The sequence below is a fragment of the Anopheles arabiensis genome, chromosome 2 (genome assembly GCF_016920715.1).
Source record: "Anopheles arabiensis isolate DONGOLA chromosome 2, AaraD3, whole genome shotgun sequence".
Classification (NCBI taxonomy): Eukaryota; Metazoa; Arthropoda; class Insecta; order Diptera; family Culicidae; genus Anopheles; species Anopheles arabiensis.
The window spans coordinates 24,212,834-24,238,867 of record NC_053517.1 but is presented as its reverse complement, the minus strand read 5'-3'; the positions used below and the strand labels follow the sequence as shown (position 1 = coordinate 24,238,867).

The window sequence follows — 26,034 nt, the reverse complement described above, 5'->3', positions numbered from 1 at the left end:
CAGGGCCGTAGCGCGAAAGTGATATTCAACCCACCGCACCCAGGATCATATTTATTATTGTGCGATCGTTTTGCGCATACCACAGCAGCTCCTAACACTCCAACTGCATAGTGCTTTGAAGTGCTAGTTCGCAATGCTTTGATTGAGGCCGGGAAAGTTTGCACTCTAGCACTTTGGGGGTGGGACGATCAAATAATTCTGCAACTCTAGCGGAATAGGCAATGCACGCAATCGCACAGAGGAATCCCTGGTTTGCATTGACACGTCATGCAAGAGCTACTCGGAACCCTCTCGTGTGACCAGAGCTTTCGTGCGACGCCGTTTCGAACGACGACGAGCGACGACGTTTGCGTGCGGGAAAGAGAGGCACGGCCCGGAGCGGCTACAAATTAATCGCTAATTAGCTTGACGACAGCGGTTTGTTAGGACGCGTATCGAACTACCCATTTCCGGGGCGGCCGGAATGGGCTTTTAATGCATGGGAATGTGTGCCACACATTTGTTACTCTTCTGCTGGAGCTGGAAGATGTAGCCGCAGAATGTAAAGCCAAAAGCTACTGGCTGTTAAACAACACCGCCGAAATGGGAACTGCTCATGGGGGTCATTAACAACGGGGCGTGTTGTTGAAGCGAGTTATCTCATGCAGTGCAGAAATTCAAATTTATTGCCTCTTTTTTTTTTGTACTAGAAACTAGATCTTCTCTACATGAACCGAGAAGTCTAGTCTAGCATTCTGAAGAGAGATTCTAGGTGAACACAGAAAGAACCAGCATGAAGAAGGTTCGCAGTGAGCTCCAACAAGTAAACAGGCTTAAGATACTGAAGCGAACACTGCTACATCTCCTGCTGAGATACTGCATTCTAGTCCCAGGTTACTTTCCCATTCTTGGCCAACCAGCAAGGTGCATCGAGTGCCACACCACAGGACCACAGGATTTACTGGGCAACCACCATCGCCCCAGTCTGCTGCATGTAATCTTTCATTTGTCACCAGCTCTTGAAACTGTTCATCGTGAAAATTAATATCATTCCACGAAGCAAGAACAGCGTGTGCGGCTGTGTGTGAGGTACCAACGGATGCATCCCGGCCGATCGACCTACCGCCGCGATTTAATGCACTCGTTTCATTATTTTAATTGAAATTAATTTATTTCACCAACCCGATGTCACCGGGTGGTCCACCACGGGCGAAGAGTGTCCCTCTTGGGGGAAAGCTTTATCATGCTAATTTCCTTTGCTCGTTACATGATAAGATGCTGTCCGGAAGATGCGAGAAGCAAAACCCAAAATGAAGTTTTGGTAGAAATTTTCGCCCGATTGCAGCTTTGTTTTTTTTCGAAACAGTCTTAATTATTTCCACTAGATTTTAAAATAACAATTTGGACATTTATTCGTTTTTTTTTGTTGAATGATTCATCATTCATATCCGATTTGTCACCCAAGGAATGCTGACATTGACTGAAGAGCCAAAAAAAGCGCCAGCTGCAAATCACATGTCACTAGAACGATCCCGCCCGATCACGCGTTCTAACTCACGATCATGATTCCGTTCGTTTTCGTTTATCGTTTGTCGTCTTTCTAACACCCCAACCAAACCGTATCTAAGAGAATGCGAGTGCGGAAAACACATTCTGCAACATTCCCGGTCAACAGCCACGATTCCGCGGAGCTAACCATATTTTATTTGCCAATAGCTTTTTTGCTGGCGCGCCCAAAACACAACACTCCATAAATTATCATCTCGCTCGAAAGAGAGGAGAACAATGTCAACCCGTTGAATCACTTCGGTGCAATGATGTTGCCGATGCTATCCTGTCCTGCGCGTGAGGGCTAGAGCAAAATAAGAGCAAAATTTATGTCGACCACCGGGCGGCGGCTACGTTTTCGCGCGCTTCGGCGATCGGTTCGGCGATCGGGGTTAGAGTTTTGGAGGACAGCTGGGGCCCAGAGTCTCTCTACACGTATTGGCGCGGTCGCGCGGTTTTGTTTGTGCGAAGTAAGAGTGTTGAATATTCATATGCGGCCGACCTACACCAAAGTGTCACAGTGGGACTTCCGTGGTCCGGGTCTGCCCGTCCTAGTGACTCGTCGTTATGGCTTTCTGGCGTTTCTGAGAAAGAATACAATTCCATGCCGGGACTGTAGTGCCAACACTAGTCGACGGGGTTTCCGGCGAGAGATGCCTTACGCTTGTGTTAGCGTACAAAAAGGTATTAGTAGAATGTTTTATTTTTCCAACCGGACGACTCACCGCTCGGACGATCTTTCGACCTGCGAGAACCCGAGAAGGTGTTTGCGGGTTTATGATGGCGCTTTTATGACCATCGGCCACAGATGTGGTGTTGCACTTTTACGACCGTTCGCCATCGATTAGCGGACTTGCGGTACACAGTGTGAGTGGGGGGCTGTTTATGCACGCATGCACGTAACCGATCGACGGGTTCGTCGTTCGATGCCAGCGATCACCTTCTCCAAAGTGGCTTAGGTGATCGAGTTTTTATACTTTAGGTCTTTGTCGCCATAACCTTACATACATTCGTGTTGAATATACAATTCAAAAATGATTTACAACACTTGAAAATGCATTTGGGTGCTTTTTTTGGGGTGCCGATCGGTGAAAGTCACCCGCCCCAAGCAGTCCACTTCTAAATGACATGAGCAAACATCCTGTAAAAAAGCAGGTTTTGTCCCGTGCCACGAAACGTTTCGAGTACATGTTAACTTCAACGAATAATAAGGCGTTTTTTTCTACTTGCTTTCGCCATCACTCCAAATCATACGACTGTAAAGAAGGAGAAAAAAAAACTCCCCCAGACCGATGATTGTGTGTGTGTGTGCAACCATATGGCCGCCGTTTGACGAATGCAGTTTCCAGGGTCGGTCCGGGCTGGCAGCCACAAGCCTCGGAGCACACATCATAATTTATCCGCCTTAGACCCGCCGACGAGACGTGCGCGGCTGTTGACAGATTTTTGCGGCCAAACGACGAACGTAACGGGTTCCGGACGAGTATAATCCATATTTTATGTCTTCTTTGTGCAGCCGAAGCAGTTTCGAGAGGATGCGTTCTTTCTTCCTCCATTCTACATTGTTTCATTTGTGTGGCTGTTTAACGGCTGCCCGTAATATCAGTGTTTAGTGAGCGGTAAGGAACCGCAGCCGCCGTTAGTACCGCTTCATTTGTTTGGCTGTTTTAAGTCGAATTATTTCTTCCCCTTTTTTGTGCCTTTTCTTGTCTTTTTGCCAATAGAAAATAAACTGCCAACAAATCGTCAAACTGTTAGCCGTCTGTTGCGGTAAGACTGCGCGACAACGCAACCGCTTGTTTGCTCTTGGATTAGAGCGAGGTTCAAGGTTTATCGTTCATAAACAAACAGGCAGGCTCCACCTTCGAAAGTGAAATCTGTTCAGTTTTTTCTGAGCGTCACCCTGATGCAAGGGCTCTTTAAACCCATCCCTCACACATACACACGCACGCCGGACAACGCCAACATTTTGACAGTCACGTGTGACATTTGAAGTGTCGGGGGCATGTCCCGTGCTGCTGGCCGCTTCAGACTACAGCGCATTCAAACCAGCGGCCGGCGTAATTTCCGGCGAGCTTTCGCTAGCTTTCGACAACACTCTAAAGCCGGAGTAGGGGGTAGCAATCATTCCCTTTTGTTGTTTGACTAATTTTGTGCTGCTTGCGTGAAGCGCCCGTTTGCGTCCTGGTAAGTTCCCGGAACCTTTCCTCACGGACCACGGACCGCGGCACGTGATTGACACTTTCCTTTCGATTAATTGCACAATCCTTTTGGTCGCCTGTTCTTTCACTTCTATTTCCATTTTTTTTGGAGGGAGCTTTGCAACCGAGTAGGAAGTTGCCCTGAAGCTAGCTCATTATGATATTGTTTATATATGCACGGGTCTATGGCATCCCGGGACGCCCTGCGCTTTTTTTTGGCACTCTCTATCATAGCAAACACACGTAGCGGAGCGTAGCGAATGATAGTGTTTTGAAGATAATTATGCCTTTATGGCAGTAGATCATCTGCATCCGGTGGCCGTGTAGCGTTCCCGCAAAGCGCACGGCAACCAAGGAAGGCAGGGGGGCGCTCAGAAATTACGCTAATTTGCGATCGAATGCCAATGTGCCAAACCGTTCGGGTTTGGATCCCCACTTTATTAGGGGTGTCGCTCGGTAGCAAGCTAATAAAGACATTTTGCTACGGCACGACACGATCCCGCTCAACGATCGGACGTCCAACTCTCTTCTATTGCGATGCGCCGATGCGCCAATCACTAATGAAGTCCCGGGATACCGGGATGCCCGCATGCCCGTGATGTTTTGCCTGCCGATTGCGGGTTTTTGGTTTGGTGAATGGAGCGATTTTTGTGCAAACTCAACACGAGCGAGGGACAAAGTGAACCCAAACGGACGAGCAGCAAGCGGTCGTTCCGGTCGTTATCAATTAATGCGAGGAGTTTGTATTGTCGTTTTTTCTGTTTTAGGGAAGATTTGTTTAGATTTGGTTGATTTTCTTTGTTGATTGGTTCACTGGGTTTGCCTCAGGCGCTGGTAAAAGTGAGAGAAAAGGCCGCAAGGCTTTACCCTTTATCGATTTGCCATTTCCGGCTGGGTAGACAGCAGTGTCAGCAGTTCGACCGAAACGTTTGCATATTTTGGTAATTATTTTGATATTTTGTTTTGCTCTTCACCGTTCTTCCTCGTGATGTACAGTGTGCGTTCTTTCCCGGGACATGAAATAAACAACATCAGTTTGACGGAAAGAAATAAACATTGTAAAATAATGTGCACACTTTACATAAAAATGCAAGTACTCGGGCGCCGACTATCATTATCATCATCATCATCGCCATGGTTTAATTGTCATTGGGCTTATGATTGCGCCATCGGAATCAGTTTTTTTTATTACAACAACCCATTCGCTATGCGCTTGCATCGTGCACCGTACGGCGATGCAATGGGCAAAAGGAGACAAGACACGAACCAGCTTCTAGCGTGTATTTTTTCTTTCTCCTATATCACCAACCAATATTACTGCCTTCCGGATCCGTTCGAGTTCGTGTTGAAGCATCATCATCATCGAAGAATCACTTGAAGAAACAGAAAGACACATCGGAACATTGGCGCGGGACCGAGAAGCGACACAAACCGGCACGGCCGACCGGCAAGATGCACACCGCACGATATTGCACCCGCGGTGAGGTCCGTTGCAGCAACCTGCATCGAGACGCTGTGCAATCGCCGTTGGTCGGTTCGTTTTCACCGCAAGCAGCTTTGATGGGTGCATCGCGCTGCAATCGATCGTGTGCGAATATCGATCTGTCTTTCTCGTTCTTCTTGTTGCCTATTTTTTCCCTCCACGTTTCGGAATAGAGCTCCATCAGTATGTCTGTTTAGTTTCAAATTTCGGACAGGTTTTCTTTTTGTCACTGCTGCCATTGCTGGTTAGCCGCTTGATGCTTGTTGTCGTGTGAAATATTGATAAAGCCTTGCTCTTTTACGAGAACATGAGATCATGTGAGCCCTTTTCCCCCGCTTTTCCCTTCGCCATAGACCGCGAATCCCGTTTTCATTTGCGCGACGAGCCCAGGACGTGACTTGCATTGGTGCAGGCAGCAAAGTAGAGAGGGCGCAGTAGGCCGCAACTGCACTTTTGTTGCTGCACACCAAAGCACACACACACACTCGCGTTAGCGCACGTAGCTCTCGTCCATCGGTTTCCCAGCAGCGGACACGGCCCAGCTGCGAGACGATGGTGCGGAGGGTTGGTAAAATCATGTTCAAGTTGCAGTTGCATATTTACATCATTTTAATGCTAACGGCTTCATCGGCAGTCGCTCGGGCGCAACTGTCACCACACCGAGCAAGTGCACTCATCTCCCTCGCTGCACGGTGGTCATTTGCATCGGTTGCACTTTAACATTGCTCTGTTCGGAAGAGATGGGGAGCCCCCCGTGTGTTCGAAGAATGGCTGCACAGCCAGACACTTTAAACCCCGGGACTGGTATGCTAATGATACGTGTTCCTACATTGCACCTTTTTGACCTTCGCGGGGAGGGTTACTCTACCTCCCATCCATCCGTGTTCAGCTCGATGTTTGAACCGTATCCTGCATCGATAGCACACGGTTGACGTGCGGATCGTGTTCAAACGATCACCGCTCAGTGGCGACCGGGGGCGATAATGGGAGTTTCAATCGTCACCATCGCATTACGGCGCCGGAAACCGATGAATGAACTACTATAGAACCTGACTGCCGCGTTGCATTAGTTGTGAACCACTCGCGCAATATAAGCTCGATCTCAACTCGGCACCAATTAATAATCATTCTACCCGTGATCGCAGGCCTTCGATTGCGATCGTATCTAAGTTGCATTGCGTGTGGATCATTGCGCTTGTTACCGGCGACATGTTAAGAGGTGGACCTATTTAGAACTAATTGCGGCAGTCTGTGCGGGGAGAGGGGAAGGAGAACCCTTAATTGGAAAATTAAACACCCACTCGCCGACTAATGATCGACATTCGTTCGGTTTGAATTATTTGCACACTGTACAATATACCTTGACAAATTGTTGTTTGATTTTCACGCAGTCGTGTGCGGTGGAGGCGCCATATGTGTGTCGCGTGCGTGCATATGGTGGAATTTTCGCGTTAATTGATTTTCTTGATATCATTAGAATGCAGATAGAATGAGATTTGCAATTTGAATATGCAAAAGAGATGAAATGTATATGACAATTACCGCGTGTTTTGCGATACGACACCGTACGGCAGTTGGTAGATGCGCGTGAGCCTTTGCCTCGATCAACCGTCACAGGTGGTTCGAATCTCGATTCTACTGGAATATCTCTGACACATATTGGACTTGGAAAACAGCCCATTAGACAGTCAAAACTGTTGTACGCAAAATGACGACGTAAAGAAGGACCTACTGGATTTCATTTCGTTGGCAGATTTGATACTTCTGCACGCTTATTTGAACCATAGAAACACACTTCTATCAAACAGCTAACTTTCTACCATCTCGATCACCTCGATCCAGCATTCAACTAACGATTAATCTGAAAAAGCTATCATCACCAGGTCAAACAGAGCTAATAGCCGCTCTATCCGATCCGCAGCACACCATCCCTCACCTAAGCGGTCTCTCACACGCTGACAATGTTTGGATAGATTGAGCCATGATAAGACGCGGAGCCCACTAAAAACCCTGCTGAACTTGAACCGCGATCGGTCGTCTCCGATTTCAAAGCCACGTTTGGCAAAACGTTTCGCAGTTGGCTCAAGCAAAAGGATCACGCGACCCATAAAACGCCTCCGTGCCGTTTACGCAACCGTTTTGTAATGTCCACTCCTTGCATGATTGATGTTTTGGGAATTTGCATCGTTTTCTGTTTGTGATTAAGTTTTGTCGAGATACTACTAGGCCTGCCTTCATTTGTCGTTGTGTTCATTTTTCAATCCACACGTTTGCTGGACAATGGCATGTGTTCAATAGGTGGAATACTTCACGAAGAGCCAAACAAGAAAGTGAATGAACCGAACTGAATCATGGTCCACCATTTCCCACATTTTCATACGCGGGTTTGCATCGAACCCGTTGTTAAAAAAAGGGCGATTGTTTGTACCGCACTACCCCGGTGACCTACTGTCGGTTGGTTCGGTTCGCGTTGCGTTGTGTTTGAAAGTGTTTTGCCAAACACACCGGTCCGGGGTGTCGTTTTGCATACCGGGTGTGTAAATCCAAAAACGGAAAGGTTAGTGTATTGCTTTAGTGATTTGATAAACTGAACTCGCCAGCATTCTTGTTAGAGTGGCCTCGTTCTATTAATGTAGGTGATCGCCCGAAAGGTCTTTTCCAATGCGAAAACAACTAATAGAACATGAATGAGGTCTAGATCGATTCGATTCAAAGGGTTATCTGACTTTTGTTGTCCAAATGTACAAGTTTGCATTTAATCAATTTGTACAATTTACAAGTTCCTTTTCATTCTTCTCTGCTACTTCCTCCTATTTCTGCCCCCTCGTAAGCCGAAAGAAATTATGGAAATGTATGTCTGTGCAATTCTTCATCATTAACTCCATGGCAAATCATCTTGAACCTCTTCTTTTGTCCCGCCCAGCACACACACACACACACACAACCACAGAGTCATATGCCAATTAGAACTCCTGCCAGCGCACTGGGGGAAAGGGGAAACTCAATATGTCTTGTCGATTTTTCAATTAGCTCCCACATGGTGGGCCGATCCTTAAGCATAATCAGTCCGTCTGTCTCTCGCGTACGCGCGCGGCAGGGTACCAATACCCGATTGTTCGAACCCATGTCGCCCCGGTGCTCGGGTTTGAAGTGCTTTTTCGTTCGTGATTGATATCACCACTTCAATACTTAACCATCTGTGTGTGTGTATGCGAGCTCCTCGAAGGTATTATAAATGCGTTTCTGACGTTTCCGAGCTTGAAAAAGTGTACTTTTGCAAAGGCAATACGCACGCCCCGACATCTCGGAGCTGGAAATAAGGGGAGGGGTTCCATCTCCTTCCTGCCGGAGAGTGTGATTTGATGTGCGTGCCTTCACCCCTTCACGTGCCTGTGTGTGTGTGTGATGCATATTTATCGATCGCACCGTCATCTGCCGCACTTTGACTTTGAAAGATGCATCCCGGGTGAAGGACGGCCACGACTGCACAAATATTGCGCATCGTCGCTGTCGTCGTCGTCGTCGCCGTGGCGGTCGGCATTATATCGCTCTTCAGCACGAGATAACCCTCGGCAAAAGGGTCGGCAGCAAAATGTGGCTGACTGTGCACAATGGCACACGGCTCTCTTTAAGCCAGTATGCTGCTTGTATGCATGTATCCGTCATTGTGAAGTTCGATTTTTGAGGGAAAAATTAAGTGGATGGGTATGTTTGAAGTGCGCATTATGCAGATGGAAGCACGAAGCCGCTGATGATGGTGCATTATTACGAGGATATTGCAGCAGCAACAATGCAAAAACAATCATTTTATTTTTGTTTTATTATCGATGGATGGAGCAGTTTAATCCTGGAGGAGGCCCACCTACACCATGCTCATCAATATCGTCTCATCAGTGGGCATTTCAGGTGGACTTTAACTTTACATTTATGACCGTCACATCTCATGCTTGTTAAAACTTAACCCAGGCAACAGAGCAAACAATCGTGCCGTGTGGCAGAAACAACACGTCTATTGAACTCATATAAACGTAAATTCCTCGTTTTAGCGAGTCAAACTCACGTCCCTCCGCACGTTGCTGATTTGATGTAATTATTGGCGACGTGCGGACCATTGTGGACACCCACACACGTACACCCGAGTACCCGAGACAACTACCGGGTGGGATGATTTGCTTCACTCCGTTTTTTTATTGGCCACAACGAGCGGCAGAGCCCCGTTTGCCAGCGATTTCAGGAAAGTCTACCGTAGCGCTAATAATCACCTTTTACTCCCCTAATCACTGCAAAAAAAAAAACAGTGAACCGCTGAAGCCTTAACGATATCCTCCGAAACGGCCCGGACGGAGTACATCAGGGCAGCGACCACAAGCACACGGTCCGACGGCTAGCACGCTTAATTGCTTCAAGCAAGCAAGCAATTACCAATTAAATCCAACCCGAGACGGTTTGTACACCGCGTGAGCTGGGGACCCGTGCACAGGTGGCGCTCGGGTTGATGGGTTGTGCTATTTGTGTTTCCCCCGTGGGTTGTTGAAGATGGTCGTCGCAGCGGAATGGGAAGAATTCGGTACTTTAGCTCGGCGGCCCAGAATGTCCGTTACCGATACAAATGGGACGTGCGGCGGAGGGACCCATTTAACCAGGGTATCTCAATTTAACTTCAGCTCCAATTACAACTCCACAAGTCCACAGGGCCGAATCGGGAGGGAGATTCGGGAAAGGATCGGGATGCTATCATGTATCTTCCGCATGACACACACTGCAATCAGAATGTGTTATTCCTTCCGTTTTTGCTGGAATCTCCTTGTAAAATGGTGATAATTAAAATCTCTCCTAGACTTTTCTCTAGCTTTCCGATGCTTTGGAAATGCAGTACGATCAGGTTTGTACGAGATGCAAACCCCCTATCCTCACAGGTGCTATTATCTTAATTTAATTCCAACCACTTCTTCACTGATTGCCGGGTGATGGCAAATGATTCTGCCGTTTTTCTTCATCTTCAGCTTATTTATATATCCTCCTCTACATTTACTGTGTCACCTTTGACACCCGGACTTTGGATCACGCGAAACGGTGCTATTATGGGGACGGGATGATACTAAGCTCGAGTGTAAATCGTGGCTTAACAGCAATAACATTAAGCTGGCCGATACTTCAGTGTAATTAAAGCGAAGTAATCAACAAAACGGCCACTATCATCATGAGCTGTGCAAGTGCAGACAGCGCGGCGGAATCGGGGATGATCGACCTGTTGTTTTTATAGTTATTTGATTATGTTTTTTACACAGAATATTCTCTATTTTTAAAGAGCAGTAATTAAATAGTGAACATCAAAATACACGCTGATGTCAGCCTTTCCATTAAAAAAACAGTTGCTTATCCCTGATCATGATCTTATCTTTTGCACAGTGGCTTCCTGATTTTTGTTTTCCTCCCTCTCCAAACCTGCCATAAAGTGAGGTGAATTATGATTTGATAGGTTTCTAATGATGTTGTCGTACCGATATTGTAGTACATTAAGATGCAAATTTTATTATCCTCCCTCTCTGCTTCTCTCACTCACCCTTCCTGCTTCAAGTTACAACACCCAACCAATGACCGTGTACCGACAGTTGCTCTTGGCGCTTGCGTGCATTGAAAACAACAACAAACCGAGACGAATCCGATGATGCACGCATGTTAAGCCCGTACGATTCTCTACACCTTAAGTGAAGTGTTTTACGTTTTTATCTGGCGTAAAAACACAAACCCCACGTCATGATTACCACAAGCCGCCTATCGTGAAGGCCATCATGGTCGTTTGGTGCGTTGCGTTTTATCAACCGAACTCAGCTGGGCGTGAATATGTCATCCTCGTAATGCGCGACGCCATCCGTGTTAGCGCTTTGATTGGTGATGAGAATTAGAGGAAGGCTGTATCTCTAACACCTGTTGGACGGCACAAGTCTGTCAACCGACCACGACCACGACCACTCGTAAACGCTTGTCAACAGCGGTACAGTGACGATCTGATCGGACCGGATCGGGTACGATCGTGTGTTGTGCTGTTCGTGCCCTCTTCTCTAATACCTGCTCACCTTCACATAGTTTATTATCAGCGTACACTGCACTGCCGATAGAGAGCCGGGACGGGTGGCAGCAAAAGGGGTGCCTTCCCCAAAGGGTTCTCCCACTCCCACCACGACCGTCTGCGCAAATAATTTGCCCCTCCGAGGCTCATAATCGGGCACTCCCCATATCACCCGGTTTGACGCGTTGGAACTAATTTGTTTGATTAATGGTGTTATTTGATGGAAGGTCCGAATGCAAACGAATGGATTTATGCGTCTAAGTGACCATACGTGTGTGTGTCACTGGTTAATCCTTGCTTTCACACTGTCGTCAGCTCACAGAATCTTGGACGGCGACCTCTAGCCAGGTGTGGTGTGATCCAACGAGCAGAAGAAAACAATACATTCGCTGTATCATGATGCCTGATGAGGCGATGGTTTCGTTTGCATAAGGACGGTGCCGAACGATGTTTGGAATTAGCAATTTCAAGTTAGCTTCAGCTCAGACTGTTTGAACGGCAAATTCCTTCGCCTGAATTCACTCGTCCGTCCTAAATGGAGAGAGAGAGAGCAAAACTGCTTGTATGTCGGAGCGTGTTAACATCCTTGAATGCATAATAAATCCACTCGATAGTTGTTTAGAGCACCGGCTGTTACCACCCAGGCCGAGGTCCGTAAAAACCTGCCTGCGCCCATTAACTGCTGCGTAACGATAAGTTACGATACACTGCAGTGCGAGCGTGTGAGACGTCCAAACAAATGTAACTGCTGGTACGGTTCAGCCATTTAGAATCAGTGACACTGACTTGTAATGCATTGTCCCACTCTCCGAGAGTGGATGTGAACTCCGGGGGCGACAGCATCAGCATGGTCGTGTGACTCCTCCGCAAAGCTACACACCTGAGGTTCGTTTGCACTACCTCTAATGCACTACCGGTCCCTAACTTCCTCTTCGCCACTGGACAGGACCAAATAAATATGGCTTCTTTATGGTGACCAATTAATAAAACTGTCATCTGATTGATTCCATACCCCCCTGTCTCTCCATCTCCTCATCCATCCTCCAGCTCACTGTCGGTTGTATATCGCCTTGAGCTATCTTAGCGTCGATGGTGAGATGGTCTGTATGGCACTTCGCTTATCTGTTCGCCCTAATCGGTTCTGTGTGTGCGATTCGGTGGTGTAAATTCAAAAGTTGTTTTGCTGCGTGTGTGTGCGCACAGGCCAACCCGGTCCCAAACGCCCCATTGTGTGATTGCGGTGGTGGTGTGGTGATTTTACCAACGGAATCCGGAGGCGATAAACGATCGCCGTACGGACGCCATCCGATCGCGATCGCCTGAAGTGTCCGGTCAAACTGGATCTGGTTGCCTTCGTATGAGCCCTGGCACAAAGTGCAAACTCTCGTACATTCGCTCTCGGGGCACGGGACGGGCGAGCGGAGCAGAGGGTGAGTGGGGCCACGTTTACACCTAATCGGATCGAAGAGTAATTTAAACCATTACGCTGTCGGATCGATCGCAAGTGCGCAACTTAGTACGCAAATGATGGTTGGTGTGGTTGTCTCCATTAGGGGACCGCCGGGCCGCTGGGTGCGGTTGTCAAGCGCGGCTGGAGTGTCATTGCCATTTTTCTATACTGCCTGTGTGTTTAGCAATACCAATTTGGCACACTTTGTGATGTACGTGTGTGGGTCTCTTGACCGACAGTTTGTAGGTCCTACTTAATGCCGCGGAGGTCCACATTGAATGAATGTGTCTCATTAACCTGTAGGACGAAATGGGGCTAAAGCTTGACATGTGTGTCTGGGTGTACGCGTGCCTGTGTGTGTGTGCGAAAGTTGATTGTGTTGGATTTGGAGTTAACAAGACCCACTAAGGTCAACTTCCTTTTAAGAACCTCCCCCTCCCCCCCAACCATCGACGTGTACACCTGTCCGTCCAACGGATTAGCGCGTTAGATTTGCATTTTAACAGACCAGCGCAACGAACGGTGGCAAAATAGACTCGCCCGGCCACAACCACACGCCACGGCGTCATAAATTGTGATCATCAAATCGTTCCGATTACTTACGGGATTTCGCCTAAATGGAAGTGCTTCCAATTTGCATAAAATATATCGCACCCACCCAATCCGAGGGCAAGATTATTGCTACCATTTTGAGTGGCGCATTGCGCGCCAAATAGGTTTCACAGGTAGCGATAGCCCACTAATAAACGTTTGGAATTCATTATCTCTATTTTTTCCTTCCTTAAGGATAATGTGTATAATGAATATTTTGTGCAAAATTGAATAAATGCGCACGTTTTCCTATCAATTTTGTTGCCGAACCGGGAATGTCATTAGTGACGCAGGTGCTCCAGCTCGGTGAAGTCGCTATTTTTCACCCCCAAAAATCAGAGAAGAAAGCTTGAACGCGATAATCGTTCACTTGGGCCCTCGTTTGCTGTCATTAAGATCGTTTATCGGTAATCTTAATCTATTTTCGTGCTCTGACACAGACCGTGTGGAAATAGGACAGTAGAAAGAGGAAACATTTATGGGATAAATCACCGAGTCATTTCTCTGCTGTTGGTGATCACCTTCTTCATCAAGCGCACGATCACCAATTTAATGACTAATAATCGAAGCAATCATCTTAATTAAAATGAAGATAATGAATGCACAATGTTGTGCGCTGATTTATGGTACCTTTATGTATTTTCGACTTTAATTTGATGACACCCTTTCCGATCATTGCAGTGTTTCTTACATTCAAAATGGGATCATCAAAATTGTCTTGATAAACTTCTGATGGTATGTGATGTTCGGAAGTCACTCACAGTATGAGGCAAGTCCTGCTTGTTACCTCACAGTAACTCTTTCATTCCGGACTAACTAATTCCAATATCTCTGCCCGAAAGTATCATAAAAATGTTACTCCCAAAATGCACACTCTCGGTATGTATGCAAATGAGTAATAGCTTCCATAAATTTTCGCTTCCCAACCCAATGCTTGGTCGCGTGCTCTCCATTTTGGCGTTTGGCAGAAAGGAGCATGCTATCAAGTTATACGCCCTAGCCTCGTATCGTATCGCGTAACCCTCACTTTGACCTTCTCCATATAGACATATTCACAAAACATGGAAACTCATTAATGTTTGGCGCCTCCAAAACGCACACCACATATGCAAGGGGAAGGACAGGGAGAGACGAGAAATGATCCTACACCCAGCCAGCATACATAGAGCTATCCTGTGGCCCGCCGGCGGTTTGGAATCGAAACCATATTTCTGAGAGGTGTTGTGATCGCTTTGTCCACAGACAGACACACACACACACACTCACTTTACCGCGACTGCAGTCTCGTGGCTTGATTTCCGTTTTTGGAGGTGACACCCCGGCCAAGACCCCGGGGGTGTGTAGGATTCGCCAAACAGTCCGTGCGTGGGCGACTTGATTCGGTTCGCAAATTTCGCGTTTCGTCGTCGTGCTTTTATTTTGTTCCTTTTATGTTTAAATCATTTCCATTTCTACCCTCCCGTTGGATTCGCTTTCAAGTGCGCACGATCGTGCTGCTCGCCTGCCTGGTGTGTGGTGCGCTTTTGTAGACTTTTATAAACTTAAACCGCGCCGGTTTTATTTGCACACTTTATGGTGGCAATTTATGGCGGTGGTCAAACGGTGCGGCATCGGCACCGGCGGTCAGCTTCAATGATGGATCGTTAAGGAAGCTGCTAAAATGCGCCACCTTTAGGGAAGGGTGTTAGAGGTGGGCGCAACACACAAAAAAAACCCCCAGACAGACTGGAGAAGAAATAACATTTTAATTGACTGTGGCTGTGTGGCAGTTTTGGAAGGTGGCGGTCGGGTTTTGCGAAACGAACTGAAATGACACTGAGTGTGCATTAGAAGGAAGCTAAACAGCGTTAGTTTTAGGCTAAAGTTCAGTGCTGCTGTTGGTAAACATTCATTTAAAGTTGCATTTTCAACTGTTTCGTTTGGCAAATGAACACAATCATCTCATCGATTTGATATGATAAATGTATTAATCCAAGCAGAAGAGTAGTTATTAAAAAATAACTGAAAATGTAAAATGTTTGAAAATGTAGGAATCATTCGTAGGTCTAAGGCCAGAATTGAAGTATGAAGATCCACATCAAGGACTAAGCGTGGTTAAAAGTGGCTCTTTTCTCAAAAGAGCATGTCTACTTCTTTCCAAATGAGATACGAAAGTCCTATGTAACTCTGCACGCCCAATGGAGCTTTGCTCATACTCCATTCAACTCTTTACAATCATCATAGCTCCACAAGATCAATTTAGCTCCGTGCACTCCATGTTGTGCTACAAACTCAATTTAGCTCATCGCACTCATTGTAACTCCGCACGCGCTCAGTGCAATTCCTGGCACTCAATTTCTTCAATTACATCGATTTAAGGTACAGAACAATGATAAAACAATTAAGCGATGAGCTCAGAGTACTCATTTTCAAGAGTAAAAGTGACCGTCTTGCAGTCTCTTTTAGAACTCCTGTTGCAGTAACGATCTCCAAAATCATGCTGACCTTATACGAGCCTACTAGATTTGATTGTGGCACGTAAAGCTGTATAATCTAAGGCTTATTTAAAACCATTATCATTTTTATATTTTACATTTTCTACATCTCTAACAATCCGTTCCTTTTCCCTTTCTTTCCCCATCATACAAATAGAGACAACCTGTTCCGGTTTTCGCTCCGGCTGGAGGAGATCGAGCGAGCGCCATGGGAGGTGCCGGTCAGCATGCGCGCCCTCTGCCTGCAGAAGGGCCAATCGGACGAAGCGTGCCACAACTACGTGATGGTGCTGCAGAGCTACGGCAGCCAGGTGTACGCGTGCGGCACGCACGCCTTCAATCCGCGCTGCACCGTGCGCCACATGGAGGATCTTTCCGTCACGCGCAACGACGACGGTGTGGCCAAGTGTCCGTTCAATCCGAACGCCAACATGACGGCCCTAATGTCCGAGTCGGGCCAACTGTTTGTCGGTTCGGCGACCGACTTTTCCGGGCTCGATTCCGCTATCATGCGGTCGGACATTACGGAGAACAATTCGCGCATCCTGCGCACGGTACAGTACAACTCGCTCTGGCTGAACGAGCCACAGTTTGCGGGCAGTTTTGAGCACGGTGGATTCATCTACTTCGTGCTGCGCGAGGCAGCGGTGGAGTACATGAACTGTGGCAAGATTATTTACTCGCGGATCGCGCGTGTCTGCAAGAACGATGCTGGCGGTACGCCTGGCATACTGAAGGACAACTGGACGTCGTTTGTGAAGGCACGGCTGAACTGCTCGCTGCCCGGGGATTATCCGTTCTACTACAACGAGGTGCAGGGCATGGTGTACTCGCAGGACGAAGGGGTTCTCTACGCGACCTTCACCACACCGGAGTAAGTATGACGCAGTCCTTTTTGTGAGGTTTTCTGGTATTAATACGATTCCTCTCCGCGCACAGGAACAGCATCCACGGGTCAGCGATCTGTGCGTACAACATGTCCGCCATACAGGCCGCCTTCGACGGAGCGTTCAAGCACCAGGAATCGAAGGGTGCCGCTTGGCGCGCGCAAGACGTCAGCAATCGGGACCATTACGAGTGCCGCAGTGGCAGTCCGTCCGGGCGCCACATGTCGCTGATCGAGTCGTCCAAGTATCAGCTGATGGATCAAGCGATTCAGCCAATCACCGGACGGCCCCTGCACCACACGGCCCTGGAGCGGCTGAGCCACATTGCGATCGACATCATTCCCACCAAGCTGCACGAGCGCGTCCACATCATCTACGTCGCGACGGACGGCGGCACGATCAAGAAGATCTCGGTGCTGCCCCGCACCAAGGACACGTGCGTGATCGAAATCTGGCAGCCGGAAGAGCGCCCCGACACCCCCATCAAGGTGATGCAGTACGTGAAGGACACGGAATCGCTGTATGTCGGCACGGAGCGGGCCCTGATGCGCATTCCGGCCAACCACTGCGGCCGGCATCTGTCCCGCGCCAGCTGCCTCAACTCGATGGATCCGTACTGTGGCTGGAACGAGCTGCAGGAGGCGTGCACGATCGCACCGAACGGTGACACGCTTGCGCGGTACTGGGTGCAGAACGCTACCGAGTGTCCCGTGCTGACCGCACCCGTCGACGGTGGATGGTCGGCCTGGTCCGGCTGGTTCCGGTGTGCCCAGTCGCCCGGCCAAGCGGGCGGCATCGGCGGTACGATCGGCGGAGGATCGCTAGGATCCTCGGCGGCCGGGGAAGACTTTGGCCCGAACGCGGACACCTGCCTGTGTCGGACGCGCACGTGCAACAATCCGCCGCCGAAGAATGGCGGCACTGGCTGCACCGGCATGCACATCGCCGTCACCAACTGTACCGTGCACGGTGGCTGGACGGAGTGGTCCGCCTGGTCGGCTTGCTCGCAAACGTGCGGCATGGCGGTGAAGACGCGCCGCCGCACCTGTGGCAATCCGAAGCCGGCGCACGGTGGGCGAGTCTGTGTGGGGCCGGATCGGGCCGAGATTTACTGTTCCCATCTGCCACCGTGTCCGGCACCGAAGCAACCACCGATCGATGGTGGCTGGGGACCGTACGGAGACTTTGGGGAGTGTAGTGCGGTGTGCGGTGGTGGTTTCCGCATACGCCGCCGCAAGTGTGACAATCCGGTACCGCAAAACGGAGGCATGGACTGTTCCGGGTGTCACTTTGACTACGAAGTGTGTAACACGCAGCCCTGCCCGGATGTGCGCAAGGCGGGCACGTGGACACCGTGGCTGACGGTAGCGAACGGGACGATGGCTAGCGGAGGGTATGTGGAGAAGCGGTTCCGATTTACGTGCAAGGCACCGATTGCTGACTCGGCACTGTTGAAGATTACGCCCAAGGAGGAGGTGCGCGTGTGTCAGCCGGACGGTTCGTGTCAACGGTCGGTCGATCCGAACGCACTGGCGCCTGGGTTGGCCGGTGGGGAGGAGGGTGAGGATGGATGGAGCGAATGGAGTTCGTGGAGTCCGTGCAGTGCGTCCTGTGGAGGTGGCTATCAGCATCGAACCCGCACCTGCGAGAAGCTCGAGTGCGTCGGGTTTAACAAGACGCGGCGGGCGTGCAACACGCAACCATGTAGAGGTGAGTGTAAGGGGAGGCGGTGAGGGTTGTGGATTGGAGAAGGGAGAGAGGGAACGTTAAGGGTCAGTTATTTCGATGGTTTCAAGTGGATGAACGGTTTATGTTCATATAGATTGTTTAAGTGTAGTTTGTGTGGCGGTCACGTGGTGCAGTCGTCAACTCGAACCTTTATCAAGGATTTGACTATTCGGCTGTGCTTTAAGCCAAATAGAAGAAAAAGAAGTGTAGTTTGTAAAGACGAACGAGAACGAGCCTAGGTAACAGACGGACAAAAGACGACCTAACCAATGAACAAAAGATGAAGTATCTTGGTAGATTCAAGAAAACTGCTCGTGGAGTTGATAAGCGAATGAACAGATTATCATACAAAAGGTTGATTGGTACAGCAAAAGAACGGACGAACGAATGGACGACTGATCGAACTATTGAACCGTCGAGCGAAAGAACGAAGAACCACTCGGGAAGGTTTATGTCTCTGCAGTTCGCAAATAGATCACTCATAGATTACAATCGAAAACGTGAAACACAACAGGAAAGATACCTCTATGCTTTTTTGAACGATCTTTTAGTCGCTCTCGTTCAGTTCTTGCTTCGCGAGCTGAGCTCTGATTCATTTTCGTTCGTTCAAAAAAGAACTTCAAAGCAGACCCTTAAACTAACGATTCTCTATCGCTCGATTGCAGGTGAATGGGGATGCTGGACGGATTGGTCACCGTGCTCGGTTAGCTGCGGCACTGGCACCCGCACCCGGTCCCGCCAGTGCCTGTCGATGTCCGGCAGTGTGACGCCCGAAAACGATTGCGAGGGTAAAAGCGTTCAGTACGAGAGCTGCGACATGCCGAGCTGTGACTGTAAGTAGCAAGCAAAGGAAAAGCTTTCATGAGCAATGATTGAGAGGTGTCTGATCGTTGTCGTTCTTAACACATTTGCAGCATTCCTCGGATGGGGCGAATGGAGCGAATGGTCACCGTGCAATGGGGACAATGAGCGGATACGTACCCGCGCCTGTCTGCAGCCGCACGCCGTCTCCGCGACCGGTGAGCTGACGTGCCAGGGCAGTGATCGTGAACTGCGCAAGTGTAACATCGAACAAGCGAATGGTAAGCAATGCGGCCGCTACGATGGGTTGCCAGTGCAAGCATTAAAATTGGCTTTGTTTTTCCTTTTCTCTCCTCTCTTTCTCTCTCCAAAAACCCAGATGTTCCACTGCCACCGGCCGCCGTGTACGTGTCGTCCATCTCGGCCATCGTGATCGCTGTCCTGGTGACGATGCTGGTGTGCTGCGGCGTCAGTATTGCCGGCACGATTATGTTCATGAACAAGAAGAAGAAGGGCCTGAAAGCGATACAGGGTTCGCCGTGCTACGGTTCCTACCCCAACCAGTACTCGTCGCTACCGACCAAGGATGTTAGTATGGATTTAATGGTAATAGAGAGCCCCGGTTCCTTTTGTATTCCTTTTTTACACTTAACACTCGCCACTTAACACTCGCTAGCAGACATAAATCACCAAGAAAGAGTCCTAATTAAACTTCTTCTTTTCTTCTTCCCTCCAGTACACCGACGGTGGCCACAAACCGAAGCGCCAGTCGTCCTTCAAGGGTTCGCGGAACGATGCGAGCGGTTCGAAGCTTTCCAACGGCACCGGCACGCTGGTAAAGTCGATCAACGTGAACGGTGGCCCACTGGGAAACAACACGCCGAAGATACTGTCGAAATCGTTCAACGAAACCGACACCGCCACGATCAAGCGCAACTCGCACGGTCCGAACAATATCCGGCACGCCCGCCAGCTCGAGATGGACGAGGACAAGTACTGACGGAAGCGGCGCCGGTTCGTGCGAGTCGACGTGTTAAGGCCCGACCCGCTGGCCTATTAGGGGAAAGTATTAGAAGCGGAATTGGCTGATAGAAGAAAAAAACACAGTTGCGTGGTGGTACGCGTGTTTGTGTTAGGCTGTAACTGCCGCCTTTTCCGGGCGCGGGTTAAAGCAATGTTGCAATGCCGATGTGTGCCATTAGTTTTTTTTATATAGGATGACGCGATGTCTCGTACACACGAACGTAACAAAACAAATAGTTTTAAGCGCAAGCTTCCCTTCCCGCGCATCAACACCTTATTCTTGTCCCCCGCTTCCGCGCGTCTTAACATCGTTATAGTGTATAGTGGCGAACGAAGGGAGACAGAAAACACGAAAGACTTAGCATTTAGTAGCTGTTGTTTTAAGCCATTTTAAGAAACATTGCTTAAAGGGGAAGAGAGAGAGCACTGCTTCGGCCCATGACAATCATACCGCGCGCGAAAAAGGCATGTTGCGTGCGGTTCTGCTCATGTACAGTGCACAAGAGTAGCTCATATTGAGCAAACCTAGCAATGTAGAATGATTTTAAAGTTTAGCATTATTTTGTAACCTATTAGCAAGAACACGGTTTGGCTAGATAGATCGCAGCAAGGTAAAAAAATACAAAAAAAAAAGAAAACAAAAAACAAACGCGCTACAGTTGTAGGCCAAAATGGAAACAATCAAAAAGACTTGAGCAAAGACACGGCATCAAAAGACAGTTTAGGACAGTAAGGTAGCAACAAAAACGACTACGTGTTAGGGCCGCGTGGCTTTCGACTTTGTTAAGTTCGCAGTTAATAGTTTGTTGAGAAAGCTTCCACTAACGATGTGTTCGGTTTCTTCGCGCGTTGACTTAACTAGTGCTAAGTGATAAGTATATATAGTGTGTAGAGGCCATTGTTGCAGGCAAATTAAAAAAAATCCGTCTGAATAAAATGTAAAATGCGAACAGGTTAACGCTCGTTTTTTTTTGTTGGGTTTTCATTTATGATTTTTTTAAATGTATTATTATTATTTGAGAAACATTTTCCTACAGCCAGCTCTGCTACAGCCCTACAGAATGTATCGTGTACATGGAAGGGTTAACGGGCGATGCAGTTTGATTCAAGGGGTTTGTGGAAAAGATGGTCGATCATCGTCGCCATAGCAACGTGAAACGTGATGGAAGGGAGAAATTCTTCTCAACGGCTGCCATCGTCAGTTTAAGCAAAAAATTAAATAATAATAGTTATTTGTAAATCCAATATCTTTTAATCAGGCATTTTGTATCCGAATTCAGTTATTTTTATATGTTTTAAAGTAATTACTGTTTTGTTCTAATCAACCATTGTACCAATGTGCATAATAATTTCATTCTCTTTTTTCCAAATGCTTGTTATCAGTCTTGTAAGTCTTGACTAGTCCATAGTATTGTTCATTGTCTCGATTGAAGGCATCTCTGTATTGCCAATATATTACATTACAAAACAAAAATTTCCTGCTTTTCTCACATGCTTGCTTGTAAACTAAAATCACACCAACATAAACACTAATTACCAGCCGCCGCTTACGAAGGACGTAGCAAGTCGGCATACGCTTTCCCAAGCGGTCAGGGTGGCAAGCTTTTAGTTTTAAAAAAATCCCAAGTCACAAGATCAATATTTACCCTTCCACTATCGGCCACCGATTGCACGTTGCGTACTTTCGCGTCGGAATTAAATGCAGTTCTATTCTCCCGCCGACGGGCGCATTTCCCCCTTCAAACAAAACAAACATTACCCACCCTACTACGGATCAGCCCTTTCCTTACGCTGCGACGCTGCGTTTGCGCAGCCATAACAACGCCTCACTCCCCGTCAATGCTGCGAGAGCTAGTTCATCCGCGTAATAGCGTCGCACGAAAAAAAAGAAGAAATAAAATAAATTACATTACGCTCCGCCAAATGCCCAACGCACTCCGCGAGCATGAGCAATGGAGAGCGTCTCCTTTCAGCTGATTAGCCGTGCTTGCGCGTCGCTGCGAAGCGTCCCAGGCCACGCGACAGCGCGCTGCCCGCATCGCCCCATCGCAGTCGCGTTTATGCCGTGCGCTTCTTCCCATTCCCACCCGACACGCCGCTTCTCTCTGCGCAGGCACCGATAAGTAGCACGGTGAAAACGAGAAATCGTGACAGATCGGGCCTCAGACGGTGTCGAGATACCGGACGCAACGCAGTGCACAGTACACAGAGTGTGTCGTACGTGTCGTACAGCGAGTGAGAGAAGCGATTCGAAGGCGACCGATTTTTGCGATACTACATTCAAGATGGCCACTACACCCAGCCGGAATGGTCTGCCGGATCAGCCACCGATCAGCACCGATCATCCGATCATCAACGGAACATCGAAGCCGCCAAACGCCACTGGCGAGTGTGATGAGTGGACCATACTGGATCGAGTGTTTCGAGTGCTGGCGGACGAGGGCTACCTTGGTCCGAGCACGCATCAGAAGCCGGTGGTTTCGTTCGTATATCCCGAGGATCTAAAGGTAGGAAGATGATCGTGATAAACATCTCCCCTCGTCTCGTGGGGAGGAGATAACGGGAAGAGCTTTGCGTGTGTGTTGCGTGTTGCGCACATGCGCAGATCGTGGTTGTAATTCGTACTCGCGCTGATCAGTGATCTTACTGGTGCGGCCTTTACCTTGATCTTGGAAGCCGCAACTGGCGGTCATTGTCACCCGAAACTCGTCCCAACCCCCTAAGATAACTTCCACACCCGCGTGGTTGTTTGGGGATCAATTTGAGTTGGGGCTAGCGTAGATAATGCGGCTGTTGACCGCGCCGTTTTCGGTTAGACAACGGCGCGTTCTATCTGCTGCGCTCGAAAGCCATTACGATGACATGTGATTGATAATGATTACATTATTCGGGAAGATATAAGGCCCGATGATAATGGGAGAGGTGAAACCGGCTTTTCAACTAGACATTGACGCGATGCACTGATGCTCTAGCTATCTTTTCCCATTTCCAGCAACTAATTCACTTCCCAATGGATGAACAGACACCGAGCAGTGCGGCAACGGTCGAACGGATCATACGCCAAGTGTTGCACTATTCCGTGCGCACCGGTCACAATCACTTCCACAATCAACTGTTTGCCGGTGTCGACCCGTACGGGCTGACCGGGAGCTGGCTGACGGAGGCACTGAACACGAGCCAGTGAGTGAACGGAGAAGGGCGGACCAAGGGAAGACACACGACACAGGGGTTAATCTTGATCGGTTCTTCCTTTTCGTACAGATACACATTCGAGGTTGGACCAACGTTCACCCTGATCGAGGACGCAGTGATCGACAAATGCTTGCGTCTGTTCGAGTTTGGTGAGGGCGATGGGATCCTCTGTCCCGGGGGTTCCATGTCCAACATGTACGCCATGGTGGCGGCCCGATATCGCACGGTTCCGGATGTGAAGCGCATTGGGGTGGCGAACCTGCCCGAACCGCTGGTGGTGTTTACCTCCGAAGATGTAAGTCTTCCCTTCTACTGAATCCTTTTCAAGCAACTACACTCAAGTCTCGCTCGCTCTCACAGGCCCATTACAGCATTACGAAGGGGGTACATTGGCTTGGGATCGGGTTGAACAATCTCGTAAAGGTGAAAAGTGACCGGCGCGGTTGCATGATCCCGGAGCAGCTCGAACAAGCGATCCAGTCGGTGCTCGACTCCGGCCGGAAGCCGTTCTTCGTCAACGCCACTGCCGGTACAACCGTGCTCGGTGCGTTCGACGACTTCAATCGTATCGCGGACGTTTGTCAACGGTACGGTGTCTGGCTGCACATAGACGCGTGTCTCGGTGGGACGGCAGTGCTTTCCCACCGACACAAACACCTGCTGGCCGGTGCCAACCGTGCCCAATCGCTCGCCTGGAACCCGCACAAAACGCTCGGCGCACCGTTGCAGTGTTCGATCTTCCTCATCAAGGAGCGGGGTCTGCTGCACGAGTGCAACGCCGCCAAGGCGGACTATCTCTTCCAGCAGGACAAATTCTACGACATCTCGTACGACACGGGCGACAAGAGCGTGCAGTGCGGCCGGAAGGTGGATGCGTTCAAGTTTTGGCTCATGTACAAAGCGCGCGGTTCGGCCGGGCTGGAGTCGCTGGTGGACAATGCGTTCGCGTGTGCGGCATCGCTGCACGAGCAGCTGCGCAGCAGGGCCGGTTTCCGGCTGGTGCTGGAAGAGTACCAGTACACCAACATCAGCTTCTGGTACGTGCCGACGTGGATGAGAACGGACCCGGAGACGCCCGACTGGTGGCAACGGCTGTACAGCGTGACGGCGGACATTAAGGAGCAGATGGTAAAGCGAGGCACCGTGCTGGTTGGCTACGTGCCGCTGCTACACAAAGGCATTGGAAACTTCTTCCGGATGGTCGTGACGTGCCATCCGCGCCCATCGCCCGAAACGATGCGGTACGTCTTAGATGAGATCGAGCGCGTCGGCGAGCAGTTGCCGCGGTAGGGAAAGTTTCTCAAGAGTGCTGCTAAAAGAAGAGCCAAGCTAAAGGTGTAACACTGCGCGGAAATTACTGAAAATTAACACAAAATCTATCGCATTTAATGACGCGTTTGACGAATGTTTACAAAAGAAATAAAGATGCTAGAACGAAGTAGGCATTTAAGGCTAGAGGATGATTAAAACCAGTGCTTTTTTAGTGAAGGATGCGGTTTGACTGCGCCGTTCAATGCGACGCGTATCGGAACCGGGACGCCAAGGAAAAAACCCACCCCATAAGGCCATTCCGAACATGTCGCACTAACCCGTATCGCGATCACGTGCGTTTTTAGTTTTTCCAAAAGTTTGGATTTTGTTGCAACCGCCGCTCGAAGTTGGTGTACCACGTTTGCACCGTCGACAGTGGCACGAACGTTTCGTTCGGTGCCGGCGTCATTTGGCTTTGCGTTATCGAGAAGCTGCTAACGAAGTTGAAAAAGTTCTCCACTATCTTCTGGCCGAACTGGTAGTACGTGCTGGACGTTGTCTGTGCGAGCGGTAATGGGAAGGGGATCGTTAATACACACTGTCCAAACCTGGGGCGCTTGTGTCATGCTTACCGTCGATGGCGTTTGCTGCACGAGCGAGCTTTCCGGCTCGATCGACACACCGATCTGGGCGATATGTGAGATGGGCAGATTGCTGCCGAAAACGTTGTTCATCATCGTGGACTGGCCAGCTATTTCGTCCAGCTTCTTGAGCTGCGATATTTTAAAGATAGCCGATGGTTTCGTGTTGGAAATGTAGCCGAGCAGCTGCCAGTTGGGCGGTGCGTTCGGATCCGGCCAGCTGAAGTAGACTGCAGCAAAAGGAAAGGCAAAGGATGGTTGTACTTTCGGTGTCAAGGCCAAGTGGACCGGGTAAGAAGAAAACATACCTCCTCCAGCCATACCGTCCGGAAACGGAGTGGTCCCGGTGAGAAACACCACCACATGGTTCACGTTGTCCGCATCCGGGATGGTAATTAGAAAGTGGGAATCACTAATCTGCTGGAAATCGGTTTGAACCTACAAAGCATAACGGATGCCGGTCAGTGTCCCTGTGCCCTGTACCATGCCACGCAAAGAGCCCCAACTGCATGTTCTCGAACTTACCAATCGACCGGATACAATCACACCGAGTGCGTTTAACATTGTGGCTTACAAAATCCTATGCTTACACTATTGAGGAGACACACTTGATATTCTATTTTCAGTACAGATTACAAATTGCACGCCAATTTACACGGAAGCCGCCTAAAACCGAAGAATTGGTGTTATCATTTTCGTTCTTTTTTTCTGTCCT

The 26,034-nt window shown here is 49.0% G+C and overlaps 3 protein-coding genes across 4 annotated transcripts in view; 2 read left to right on the top strand and 1 right to left on the bottom strand.

The window, feature by feature from the left end:
- Window positions 1–21,193, top strand: part of LOC120894144 (semaphorin-5A) — a 111,894-nt gene extending 90,701 nt beyond the window's left edge. The window contains exons 5-10 of one of the 2 annotated variants that reach the window (XM_040296556.1): window positions 15,954–16,670; window positions 16,736–18,393; window positions 19,077–19,244; window positions 19,326–19,493; window positions 19,592–19,800; window positions 19,949–21,193. In XM_040296556.1, coding sequence (XP_040152490.1) covers window positions 15,954–16,670; window positions 16,736–18,393; window positions 19,077–19,244; window positions 19,326–19,493; window positions 19,592–19,800; window positions 19,949–20,212 — 3,184 coding nt within the window. In that variant the 3' untranslated portion in view covers window positions 20,213–21,193. Of the gene's footprint in view, window positions 1–15,953; window positions 16,671–16,735; window positions 18,394–19,076; window positions 19,245–19,325; window positions 19,494–19,591; window positions 19,819–19,948 lie in introns of both variants that reach the window. The other variant, XM_040296555.1, reaches the window with a different exon arrangement.
- Window positions 21,194–22,216: 1,023 nt separating this feature from the next.
- LOC120898183 (cysteine sulfinic acid decarboxylase) lies at window positions 22,217–24,882 on the top strand. Its single transcript, XM_040303661.1, has 4 exons — window positions 22,217–22,742; window positions 23,228–23,415; window positions 23,497–23,722; window positions 23,788–24,882. The coding sequence occupies exons 1-4, from the start codon at window positions 22,521–22,523 to the stop codon at window positions 24,715–24,717; spliced, it is 1,566 nt and encodes a 521-aa protein (XP_040159595.1). The 5' UTR covers window positions 22,217–22,520; the 3' UTR covers window positions 24,718–24,882.
- On the bottom strand, window positions 24,782–26,031 carry LOC120898185 (protein OPI10 homolog). The gene is made up of 4 exons (XM_040303664.1): window positions 25,845–26,031; window positions 25,628–25,757; window positions 25,311–25,549; window positions 24,782–25,237 (listed from the first exon to the last, which is right to left on the bottom strand). Exons 1-4 carry the CDS (start codon window positions 25,881–25,883, stop codon window positions 25,040–25,042), a joined length of 606 nt encoding a protein of 201 aa, XP_040159598.1. The 5' UTR covers window positions 25,884–26,031; the 3' UTR covers window positions 24,782–25,039.
- Window positions 26,032–26,034: the final 3 nt, after the last annotated feature.

Bases quoted from the DNA above. Each gene is read 5' to 3' on its own strand.
- LOC120898183 (XM_040303661.1), top strand. From the start codon at position 22,521: ATGGCCACTACACCCAGCCGGAATGGTCTGCCGGATCAGCCACCGATC. The intron at 22,743-23,227 runs GTAGGAAGATGA...TCCCATTTCCAG, and splicing joins TATATCCCGAGGATCTAAAG to CAACTAATTCACTTCCCAAT. The intron at 23,416-23,496 runs GTGAGTGAACGG...CTTTTCGTACAG, and splicing joins GAGGCACTGAACACGAGCCA to ATACACATTCGAGGTTGGAC.
- LOC120898185 (XM_040303664.1), bottom strand. From the start codon at position 25,883: ATGTTAAACGCACTCGGTGTGATTGTATCCGGTCGATTG. The intron at 25,758-25,844 runs GTAAGTTCGAGA...TATGCTTTGTAG, and splicing joins TGATTGTATCCGGTCGATTG to GTTCAAACCGATTTCCAGCA. The intron at 25,550-25,627 runs GTATGTTTTCTT...CTTTTGCTGCAG, and splicing joins GGACGGTATGGCTGGAGGAG to TCTACTTCAGCTGGCCGGAT.